The sequence below is a fragment of the Bison bison genome, unplaced genomic scaffold, assembly GCF_000754665.1.
Source record: "Bison bison bison isolate TAMUID 2011002044 unplaced genomic scaffold, Bison_UMD1.0 scf7180017864158, whole genome shotgun sequence".
Classification (NCBI taxonomy): Eukaryota; Metazoa; Chordata; class Mammalia; order Artiodactyla; family Bovidae; genus Bison; species Bison bison.
The window spans coordinates 1,232,862-1,245,406 of NW_011494730.1; the positions used below are offsets into that span (position 1 = coordinate 1,232,862).

General features: G+C 41.3%; 1 protein-coding gene across 1 annotated transcript in view; it reads left to right on the forward strand.

The window, feature by feature from the left end:
* CLSPN (claspin) overlaps positions 1 to 12,545 on the forward strand; it is a 69,167-nt gene that overhangs the window by 41,525 nt on the left and 15,097 nt on the right. The window contains exons 4-10 of the mRNA XM_010841245.1: positions 2,695 to 2,803; positions 3,334 to 3,779; positions 4,393 to 4,554; positions 5,795 to 5,872; positions 6,196 to 6,268; positions 6,892 to 7,000; positions 7,187 to 7,767. Coding sequence (XP_010839547.1) covers positions 2,695 to 2,803; positions 3,334 to 3,779; positions 4,393 to 4,554; positions 5,795 to 5,872; positions 6,196 to 6,268; positions 6,892 to 7,000; positions 7,187 to 7,767 — 1,558 coding nt within the window. The remainder of the gene's footprint in view (positions 1 to 2,694; positions 2,804 to 3,333; positions 3,780 to 4,392; positions 4,555 to 5,794; positions 5,873 to 6,195; positions 6,269 to 6,891; positions 7,001 to 7,186; positions 7,768 to 12,545) is intronic.

The following is a 12,545-nucleotide window of genomic DNA, read 5'->3' on the forward strand; positions in this document are numbered from 1 at the left end:
GAGCGGGTCGCGGAGGCGGGAGGACTACAGTTCCCGGCGCGCCCCGCGGCGGCTCGGCTTCTCTACTCGCGCGGAGATAAACCCGCGGGCCCCGCGCGCTCGGGACCCAGCGGTCGGCCCCGGCTCTGGGTCCCTCTCGCCTCAGTCCCTTGCCTCAAAGCCTGTACCCGGGCTTTGCGTCGCCCTCAGGCGGCCGCCGGCCCCAGCTCAGCCTGCTCCGCCCGCCCCTTTGGCGCGTTTCCGGCGGCGGGAGCGCTTCCTCCAACAGCGCCCCCCAAAGAGGAAGGACCCAGCCGAACCGGACCGCTAGGATGCGACCGTAACCCTCCAGGCTCCTCTGTCGGGGCAGCATAAGGAAAGAGAAAGTGAAGTCGCTCAGTCATGTCCGACTCTTTGCGACCCCATGGACTATAACCCACCAGACTCCTCCGTCCATAGGATTTTCCAGGAAAGATACTGGAGTGGGTTACCATTTCCTTCTCCAGGAGATATTCCCGACCCAGGGATTGAACCCGGGTCTCCCGCATTGTAGGCAGACGCTTTACCCTCTGAGCCACCAGGGAAGTCGCGGCAGCATAAGTCTCTGTAAATGGACGGCTGGAGTCTTGCTACTGCTGCTACCGCTAAGTCGCTTCAGTCGTGTCCAACTCTGTGCGACCCCATAGACGGCAGCCCATCAGGCTCCTCTGTCCCTGGGATTCTCAAAGCAATAATACTGGAGTGGGTTGCCGTCTTAGGGAGTTCCAAACTGGGTCTGGAAGAGGCCTCTGAAGTCATCGCACTGGGTCCCGAGAAGGGAAGGTACCAGTCTTGGAAGCCTTCCGGGCGGTGACTGGCTGATCGTTCTCGGTATTGGCATAGAAGCATCTTTCCAAATCTGTGTTCTTTTTTGGAGCTGGGGCTGAAGTGAGACAGTCTGGGGCAAAATTTAACGGGGCGCTAAAATACTCAGTAATCAACATAAGTTTTTAAACATTTTTATTGAAGTATAGTTGAATTACCATGTTGTGTTAGTTACTACTATACAGCAAAGTGACTCAGTTACACTTACACACACATTCTTTTTCATATCCTTTTCCACTATGGTTTATCACAGAATATTAAACAGAGTTCTCTGTGGTATACAGTAGGACTTTGTTGTTCAAGATAATATTTTATGCAGTTTTTCTTAAAATAAAAATGAATGCAAAAAAATTCCATAATTTGGTTTTGAACAAGATATCAAACTGAAGTGAACACACAATCCAACCCTGTATCTGCACTACACTGCCTTACTCACCTCACTCTCAGCCTGGCCCAGGTTCCAAAAAAGCTTTACAAAAGCAGGCAGCTGAACTCATGGGCCATAATTTACCCATTGATTTTTAAAATTTTAATTTTGCACAAAAATCCTTTTGATTACTGAGTGTTTTGAGACCTCCTAACCTCACTGTGTTCCTGGCCCTGATTATTGCTGGCTCTGCTCCAGATTGCCTAGAATAGAGTGGTTAGGAACATCACCTTGTAATGAGCCATGTGGTTACCTAAGCTCAGTTTCCATATCCACAAGTAGTGTTACTGCTTTGAGTTGTTGGGAGAATCAACAGCATACATCATGATCCTCAATGATTCCTCTGTTTGTGTTATTTTTTGTTATTATTTTAATAATTGCACTAAACATTCAAATCAACTTAGTAGTTGTCTCAGAAACCGTTCGAGTGTGGTCTTATGCCCATTGCATTACAGATGTATTTCCCCCCTTATTAATAAGTTGATTCAGAGTCCTGCGAACACCAGGGTTGTGGGGGAACTGGCATCTAGGGTTAGCTTGATCACTAACTAGTCAAGTTATCCAACTAACTCCCTTCTCCTTAGATTTTTCACTTGTGACTTAAAAAATTGGCGGGGGTAGTTTGGGGCTGAATTTCAGTCATAAACATAGAAAAGCTCTTATAATGAACCCGTCACCTAACTTCTACAGTTATCAAGTCCTGCCAATCTTGTTTCATTTACACCCCCATGTACTTCCCCCCTTTACTGGATTACTTGACAGCAAATTTCCACACATACTTCATCCACAAATATGTCATGATACATCTCTAAAAGGTAAGTGCATTCCAAAAAAGATAACTATAATATTATTACCATACCTAAAGCATTTAGAAATATTGCTTGATATTAAATGATCAGAGTTCAGATTTTTTTGACTCTTACATATACTTTGAGTTTGTTTGAATTAGGATTGAGACAAAGCCTGCGTATTGCAGGTGTTGCTGTATCTCTGTATGTATGTGTAAATACCTTAACTCTCTTTATAAGTCCCCCTCCCTCTTTTTATTCTTGCAATTTATTGTTAAAGAAATGACATCGTTTGTCCTGTAGAGCTTCCCATATCTGGATTGCCTGAGTGTGATGATATTTAACATATCATATGCATACAGTGAGAAATAGTTCACACAGAAAAACACAATAATGCTTGATTCTTATTTACCATAACTCAAAGTGTTGCCTCTGTAATATCCTTCAAAGATGAACAATGAGTTTTAGTTTGTTTTTTCTAGCCAGTAATTTTTAATGTCATCCTTTTGTTAAACCATTGTATTATTTTTTTCCCCTTATTTCAGTCTGATGATCCCATGATGATTTATGTATCTTTATGTACTTAGAGTGTTCTGTCACTTACTGGTTAATACAAAGTATATTCTCATTTTCTAGGTTCACCTAGAAATCAGTGATTCAAAACTCATTTCACAAGAGGAAACAGACAGTCCTTCAGACAGTGGACAGGGCAGCTGTGAAACAATTGGGCCCTTGAGTGAACAAGGTTTGTAACAGTCAGTACTTTTATTACTTTTATTTTTAGGAATAGAATGTGGGAGCGTGGTTCTAAGTGGACTGGATTAATTAAATTATTCTCTTGATTTTTAAAATTATTAATACCTCACCTTGTTTATTCTGTTTATTATAAAAGCAAAATAATAGTGCATATACTCTTGGAAATAACTACTTCTATTATATTATTGAATGTATAAAGTATCTAAAAGCTAGCACATTGCCTAGTTAAATGCATTCATTCTGTAATAAAAGGATTTTTAACACCTGCCAGAAGGATCAGAACAGCTTTACACTTTGTAAATATATATAATTACATTTCTCAGTAAGAGATATTTTTCAAGAGAAAATGTTTTTCAAAATGTATTTTTAGATTTGCTTTGCTACAATTAGTTCTTAGTTACGTAATTTCACAAGGTGATATATCACTTGGATAATTGGATATGATTTTCAGGAGTGGTGGGACTAGGAGGAAGGCCAAATGACAGTAGGCCTCTAAAAAAAAAACTGTGTTTCCTCCAGATTCAGATGAAGAGATATTTGTGAGCAGGAAATTGAAAAGCAGGAAGGTGCTGCAAGAGAGTGATTCTGAAAGAGAAGACCCAGTGTCTCCAGAGAAAACTACCTATGACGCTGCCGAAGAGGAGGATAAAGAGAACCTGTGTGCTGGAAAGAATGGAGAAGCCAGAAGGATCCATAAAACTCTGGCAGACAGTGATGAAAGTGACGTTGAGGAGTCTTTATGTCAGGAGAATTCTGAAACCCAAATGACACCTTGCTTAGAGATGGGTCTCCAGTCTGAAAACTCTGTGGACTTTACAGTTGACAGAAAGATTTCCAAAAAGCCCATGTGTGGTAAAGAAGGAATTGGAGGAAAAGCAAAAGTAAAATCAAAGCGAAGACTTGAGAAAGAAGAGCGAAAGATGGAAAAAATTAGGCAGCTGAAAAAGAAGGAAACAAAAAATGAGGTACATTTGAAAGAATAATTTGCTGTTTCCAGGGCAGATTAACATTTTAGGGAAAAAGAGTTGCTTTTAGTTCTTGGAGGTTGTTTCTGCACTCAGAATATAGCTTTGAGTTGATTGTTTTGCAGTGAGGTATGTAATTTCAAATCTGTTGTTTGGTGGTCTCATTCTCCATTTTGGATACAAGAGGACATTTCTAAGTAAGTAGGTTTCTGATTTTCTTTGTGAGCACATGGAGTTACTCTTGGCTGTTTCTGATCTGATGAAAATTAGCTTCCATAGGAGGAATTTTCATGCACCCATCAATCGGAAGTCTTGTTTGCTAACTAGAAAAACTGTCCTCAAATTTTATAAACTAGTTGCTGTTTAATGAACTGTTAATTGACTTTTCAAAAACAAAGGTACTATTGATTAAGTTAGTTTTGGACGATTGCATCAGATCACAGCATGGATTTCAAAGGATGACAAAGGAACCAATGATAATGTTCTAGGATGCCATGTACTTGTCTGCTCATGAAATGTGAACTTTTCTGTCCTGATACAAATTGCTGTATGATGTAGTAAAATACTGGATTTAAAATGATTGCATTTTGTTTTTTCCTTATGTGTTATCCAGGAAGATGATGTGAAACAGCCATTTAATGACAGTGGCTGTCTGCTTGTGGATAAAGACCTTTTTGAAACTGGGTTGGAGGAGGAAGATCACTCTCCATTAGAAGATGAAGAGTCGTTAGAATCAATAAGGGCGGCTGTGAAAAACAAAGTAAAAAAGCACAAGGCAAGTAAACAATGATTGCAGTAAGAGCTAACCCACTGCTTCGAACCTTTGCTTTGTGTTCTGATTTACTGATGGAACCCTAATTTTTTTTTAACTGAAGAAAAACACATGTCAATTGATATAAGTTTTTCAGCTGTTAATTTTGGAACCATGCAGTACAAGTTATAGACATTCTAACTTGTTTGGAAACTAGTATTTTCATTGTCCTGATCAACTCAAAGCTGTATTCTGAGTGCAGAAACAACCTCCTAGAACTAAAAGCAACTCTTTTTTCCTAAAACGTTAATCTGCCTTGGAAACAGCAAATTATTCTTTCAAATGTACTTCATTTTTTGTTTCCTTCTTTTTCAGCTGCATAGTTTTTTCCATCTTTTGCTCTTCTTTCGCACGTTTTCGCTTTGATTTTACTTCTGCTTATCTTCTAATCCCTTATTTATCACAAACTAGTATTTTCATTACTTTTTGAGGCAAAAAGTAAGGTACTTTATTTTATTTATTTAGTTGGGCTGCGCTGGGTCTGCACTGCTGTGCGTGCATTTTCTCTAACTGCGGTGGCCGGGGGCTCCTCTGGTTGCAGTGCATGGGCTTCTCGTTGTGGGGGCTTCTCTTGTTGCAGAGCACAGGCTGTAGGCCTGAGGGCTTGGTAGTTGCTGCTCGCGGGCTCTGGAGCACAGGCTCAATAGTTGTGGTACATGGGTTAGTTGCTCTGTGGCACCAGACCAGGGATCAAACCCATGTCACCTGCGTTGGCAGGTGGATTCTTAACACCAGACCACCAGGGAAGTCCCATAAGATACTTTATGTTGTATAAGAAACAGGTGAAAAAGGGGAAGAGCTATAAATTTTCTAACTTAATGGCCTCTAGGACATGAACCTTTAGGGTTTCAGGAAGGCTATGAAAGAGAAGCATCAGTCAAAGCATCCTTGTCCTGAGTGTTTGGAAGCATAATTGTTCTTCCAAAGATTATCTTTTTAGCTCCCTGAGGGGTCATTGTCCCTCCTTAGGGAAATACAGAGGTGTAAGAAATGAGGCCCCAAGCTCCATGGGAGACATCTAATTTATTTTCTAGGCATTATAGGATGTTGTGTGTCTAACATTTTGTGTTTAATAATTATTGATTTATTATTAATGTAGCATGATGTGATGTTGGAGTGCAAAAACAGTCTTTGCATAAGCAACATCGTCTTGTGTCGGTTTAATTTTTGTCTCTATTAATCCATTTGCAACCTTCTTTTTTAGAAAAAAGAACTGTCTTTGGAGAGTGGGGTCTATTCATTTGAAGAAGAAACTGAGTTGTCAAAAGGCACCACGAGGAAGGTGAGGTAGAGCCCTGTATGTTAATATTTGTCATGCTGAGCTCTTTTCCCAGCAGATTGTGGATTTCTCTGGAATTTTATTGTATCTGTTGTATTTTCCTGATTCCCAGGATATCGCTTTGTACATAGTAGGAACACAGATATGAATTAGGTTGAATCAATTCTAAGAGACTTGCAAATAAATGAGCTCTTGAAGTTTATATTGTATTGAGTTTATTAGAGATGACTGTTTCTTCTCTATCTTTTCTTGGAAAGAGCAGACTCTTAAGGGATATCTTTCTTGGTAAAAGCATTAATGTAGTCTCACTTTTTGTTTTCTTTAAGGAAAGAAAGGCAGCCAAGTTAAGTAAGGAAGCATTAAAAAAATTGCATAGTGAGACTCAGCGCCTTATTCGAGGTAAAGAAACCAATACAGTAAACATTGAAGTTTAGAATTGATCTTGATGAATGGCCTTGGTTCTAAAGCCTCTGGAACATTAATATAAACTAAGAAAATTTCCAGAACTAGTGGTGGTAAGAAGGGAATTTTTCATTTTTAAAATTTATTTAAAACTTTAAAAAATGTTTTGGCCACGCAGCATGTGGGATCTTAGTTCCTCAACCAGGAATCGGACCCGAGCCCCCTGCTTTAGCAGTGCAGAGTTTTAACCAATGGACCTCCAGGGAAGTCCTGGGAGGGAATTTTTTAAAGGGTTGTCTGTGGTCTGGCTGCATCAGGATCTCTTTTACAAACCAAATTTATAAATTCTTAGGCCCCAAAGAAATTCTGACTCAATAGACTTGAAATGGGGCTCAAGAATTTGTATTTTTAAAAAACTTCTTGGATCAGTTGATTTCACAGCTAGTTTTAAAAGCCACTGGTCTTCATGGAATTCTTTTATACTTAGATCCTGTTTTATGTTAAAGGCAGGATTGTTTTCTATTTCCGGTGATGGCTTTGGTTGTACTGTTTAACTGAATGTAAAGCAACATTTCGGACTATATAGTATATGCCTTTGCTTATTCTGTTCCATTTTATAGAGTCTGCACTTAATCTTCCATATCACATGCCTGAGAATAAAACCGTTCATGAGTTCTTCAAACGTAAACCCCGGCCCACTTGCCAGGGAAATGCCATGGCGCTCCTGAAGTAAGAACCTTCTTTCCTTGTGATTATAATTTTCATAAACATTCAGTTTTGAGGCAAACACCTGGTGTAAAAATTGAGATTCCTCGCTCTTGTAAAACTGATCTAACCAATACATTATGTGCAAAGAGTTGGGAATGTTTCTCATTTAGGAGAATGTTTAACTCCAGCTTGTTTTCTCCTCTCTAGGTCCACTAAGTATCAGGCAAGCCATCACAAAGAAACCATAGACACTGAAAATACAACTGAGGTGAATGGCGACCACCACAGCAAAGACTCTGCGCAGACAACAGGTGCAGGATGTGAAATGGAAATTAACGCGCTTCCTGCAGTTTCAAAGGAACCCCAGATCACTGCTAAATCCGACGAGCCTTGCGGTAAAGATTTGACAGGAAGTGAAGAGCTAGAAGTTCCCGAGAAACAGGAGCAAAGTGATGCTAGACCTCCACCTGGGGACGTCTCAGTGGCACGTCAAGAATGCAGCGTCCTGGGGAACAAGGACAGTGAAGAGCATCAGACTGAAGGGCTTGTGGCACCTGAACCTCATGCCCTCGAGGAAGAAAAAGGCCTGAGAAAAACAGAAGCAGCAGATGAGAAGGCAGAAGAGCCCAGCCAGCAAAATGGATCAACAGCAGCGGTGCCCCCTGAGAAAGCAAGGAGGTTCACTGTGGACAGACTTAGGCAGCTGGGGGTAGATGTTTTCCGTAAACCTCAGCTGGGTGCTGACAGAGATTCCTTTGTGATACTTGAAGAACCTGAAACCAACAGAGGTAATTCTTTGAATTGGGGGGAGCTTCTCTAGAATGATTTGTTCTGGCAGCTTCTAATATTTGCCACTGTGGAGGACAGGGAACACAGGAGAAACAAATAACCACGTGGTCTTAATACTGATGTACCGGATATGGATAAAAATCATCATGTACATTTGGCAAGGTATCAGAACATTCTGAACCTCGTTTAAAAGGGAAACCTGTTGATAGTTAATGTACAGAGGAGGGTACATTGCTGTTGTTTTGTGGTATGACATTGATAAAAGCATTATTCAATTCAGTTTTTCACAGTTAGAAACATCAGCAAATTGCCTGCAAAACTGAATTTCTTTTCTTTCTTTTTTTTTCACTCATTCAACAAATATTAAACTACCCACTTCATGCAAGATGCTGTAAGGCATACTTGAGAAATCTGACATTTATCCTACACTTAAGCTGCTTAGACTCTAGCAGGGGAGATAAGAAGTAGGCAAATAGCAGTAATACAGGAAAGTGACATCTTCTATCAGGAACATGTGTCACTGATAATTGGAAAAAATTAACATGGGAAAAAAGGTAGTGTAGTCTTGCTGAAAGAAATACTTAGAATAAAGCATGGAAGTTCAGAGAAGGGATGTTTCTTACAATAGGTGGTTAAAGAAAGGCTTGAAGAAGAATCAGATGTAATTGCTTGTTCACTTTCTTCGCCTTTACGCTTCAGGAGGATCTTCTGGCTTGTTCTTCCTCTGCCCCCTGTGCTTCCATAGTCGATGACACGTTAGGCAGCCATGTTTAATGAATGAATTAAGGACTGAATGAATGATTCTTCAAGAGAGAGCCCAAGGGACCTACCTGGAGGTCCAGTGGTTAAGACTCCACGCTTCCACCTTAGCGGGCACGGGTTCTATTCCTAGTCAGGGAACTAAAATCCCACATGCTGCATGGTGCAGCCAGAAATTGAAAAAGAGAACTTAGGTATTCCCCACTTTGGGTAGATTTCCTGATTTGTAGGTAAAATTGGGTTTTCTTCCTCTACTTCAAGGCAGTGTCGTTTGATAATTAAGAGCTTAGGCTTGGTAGCAAGATCAGAATTTGAGTCTGGACGACATCACTCACTGTTTAAACTTGTGTATGCTATTTGACCTCTCCAAGGCAACTTTAAAAAAAAAATGAAATAACACTTCTGGTTCACAGTGCAACACTATAGTGAAGCTATGTTAATAATGCATACAAATGGAAAGCATAAAGAAACACTCAAATGGTAGCTGTTCTTTGTATTATTAGTGAAATTATTTAGATCGAGAAGCTGCTTTATTAACTAGCATATGGTTGGCAGGTGCTAGGTCAGCCACAGTATCAGTTAAGTCATTGTTGATTGAATGGGTGGATTTTGTGGAAGTGGAGAGAAGGACATTCTTGGGAGGGACAGAAAGCGCTCTGTGTGGTACATATTGGGAGGATGTGTAAATCAGTTTGACCAGAGCAGGTGGTGGGGTGGGAGAGCTGTGTAACAGAACTAGCATAGCTCTATTAGCAAAGAAGTGTGGGAATAAGCTGGTGCCCAGAGCAGGGAGAGAAAGTTTTGTTGTGTGGGACTAGACATTACCTAAATAGCCTCAGACTAACAGGTGAGGAAGAAACTTATACTAGACACTGAAATTTTGTTATGGGAATAGAAGTTTTCTTTATCATCTCAGACTGAGAAACAGGAAAGGGAAGCAACCTCCTTTTTGCAGCAGTGGAAACAGTGTCAGACTTTATTTTTGGGGGCTCCAAAATCACTGCAGATGGTGATTGCAGCCATGAAATTAAAAGACACTTACTCCTTGGAAGGAAAGTTATGACCAGCCTAGATAGCATATTGAAAAGCAGAGACATTACTTTGCCAACAAAGGTCCGTCTAGTCAAGGCTATGGTTTTTCCATGTATGGATGTGAGAATTGGACTGTGAAGAAAGCTAAGCGCCGAAGAATTGATGCTTTTGACCTGTAGTGTTGGAGAAGACTCTTGAGAGTCCCTTGGACTGCAAGGAGATCCAGCCAGTCCATCCTAAAGATCAGTCCTGGGTGTTCTTTGGAAGGACTGATGTTGAAGCTGAAACTCCAATACTTTGGCCACCTGATGTGAAGAGTTGACTCATTGGAAAAGACCCTGATGCTGGGAGGGATTGGGGGCAGGAGGAGAAGGGGACAACAGAGGATGAGATGGCTGGATGGCATCACTGACTCAATGGACATGAGTTTGGGTAAACTCCGGGAGTTGGTGAAGGACAGGGAGGCCTGGCGTGCTGCGATTCATGGGGTCGCAAAGAGTCGGACGCAACTGAGTGACTGAACTGAACTGAATGTATTAGATACTGATTGATTTTTTTTTTTTAGTAGTAGTTATCTTTCTTAATTCTCATAACCCCAAGTATTATTTTGCAAATGAAGAAAATGAGGTTTGGAGAGGTTGGGTAATTTTTCCAACATTGCAATTGGCTTATACAGGGAGCTAACACAATGCCTGGCTCATAATAGGCACTTATTTTTAACTCAGGATATGTTTTCCTTCAGAACTAATATTTGACATGAATGTCGGGTTTCCAGATCACTCTGTTTCATAATATATGTGAAGTTAGGGTCAGCATTCATTTATTTATGCAGTGAACTTTTACTTAGCATGGTGTTGCTTGCTGTATGTACCAGTGAGATGTAGTCCCTGCTCTCAAGGAATTTAAAATCTAATAGGAGTTACAGGCAGGAAATTTGGATATTAAGTGCTATGCATACTTTGAGCCTAGAGAAAGAGTTCCTCACATGGAGTCAGGGAAGTTTCTAGAAGGAGTTGATACCTGAGCTGAGTCCTGAAGCCTGAGTAGGAGATACAAGGCAGAGAGGTGAGGGAGGGCTTTCTTGGTGAAGGGGACAGACCTGCAAAAGACAGAGAGACAAGAGAAAGCAGAGGATGCTCTGGTTAGCTGAAGTGAAGATTGCAAGGTGGTTGATGACCAGAGGCCCGAGGGTGCAGGGCTTTTAGGTGGAGACATGAGCTGGAGCGGAGATGTTTCACTTAAAGAGGAGATGAAAGCTGGGAGAAGACTGAAGGAGGGAGAGGAGCTTGAACAGGGGTTCTGTGATGAGAAGGGTGGTGATTGAGTTGCGTAGTAAAGAACAAGGGAAGTGGGTGCTCCATTGGGTTGGGGGATGAAGAGTTTTGAGGGGCCTGGCTTTCTCCAGAAGAGTGAAAGCTACTCCTGCCTCACTCTTATCTTAGGTCCTGAGTAATCTTCCTCCATTTGTTTTATTCTCTTGGCACCAATGATGACCTTCCTACTTCTGTTCCCTTCCCACTGCCACTGCCTGCTGTTTCCAACTTACTGAACTAATAAGAAATGGGATGCAGACTTATAGCTTCTCTCCCTACTCTTTGGTTTGCAGTGTAAACATGCCATCCCTTTGGAGTTGGATTTTTGCAACTAAATAAATGATGTTGTTGTTGTTTAGTCACTAAGTCACGTCTGACTCTTTGTGACCCTATGGACTGTAGCCCACCAGGCTCCTCTGTCCATAGGATTTCCCAGGCAAGAGTCCTGGAGTGGGTTGCCATTTCATTTATCCAGGGGATCTTCCTGACCCAGGGGTTAAACCCACTTCTGCATCTCCTCCATTACAGGTGGATTCTTTACCACTGCGGCACTTGGGAAGCCCAGTAAATAATGTCAGGGACTCATTGAAAAAGGTTTCTTTCCAGTTCTTCTCTTTTTCTACTAAGACCCTTTAGGGAGGGAAAAACCACATCTGGATGCTAACCACAAAACTACCTAAGTATGAGTTGAGTGAATTTTAGGAAAAAGAACCAAACTTGGAGTGCCCTGGACACATTATCATGGAAGAGAAAGCACAGCGTATGAGAATAGCTCGAACCCAAAGAAACTGTTCTTTTCCTTTCTTTTCTCTTTATAAGTGTCAGCTCTCTTACAACAGATCCCATTATGGTATGATTGGCTTGTTACACAGTGAGTAGGGGATGGTATGAGGTGACAGCTGGCTGAGGGAGAAAGAAAAGAAAGTTCTGAGCAAAAGTGGTGGGGAAGAAGGGAAAGGCCATATTGCAGTTAGACCACTGCAGTCATAGTACCTGGTGTGTTCCCATTTGTATATAAGTTGGTATGTGGTGAAAGTCGCTTAGTCATGTCTGACTCTCTACAGCCACGTGGACTGTAAGCCGCCAGGCTCCTCGGTCCATGGAATTCTCCAGGCAAGAATATTGGAGTGGGTAGCCATTCCCTTCTCCAGGAGATCTTCCCAACCCAGGGATCGAACCCAGGGCTCCCACATTGCAGTTGGATTCTTAACCATCTGAGCCACCAGGGAAGCCCAGGGACCACCTCTCAATGGGATTTCCTTTCTCAGTGTACTGAGTATATCTGTGTAAAAGTTTCATGAAGAAACTTCCAGCCCTGCTGCCAAGTTACATCACTAATTGCGTTGATTATTTTCTTTTTTTTGCCACACCACATGGCTTTGGGATCTTAGTTTCCCTGCTTTCCCGCTCCAGGGATTGAACCTGGGCCCTCAGCAATGAAAGCTCAGAGTCTTAATTCACTGGATTACCAGGGAATTCCCTCTTTTTCCATTTTTTAAATAGACCTTGCTTGTATTTAGAGAGATTGCTAATAAACAGTGAGACGTTCAAAATACGAAATATTTTAAAAGGAGACTGAAACCGGTGACAAATTAAGCCCTTGCATAATTAAGGAGTATGGTATTTTTCTACCAGCTTAATGCTTTTTAAAAAAGAATTGCACATATTTAGAA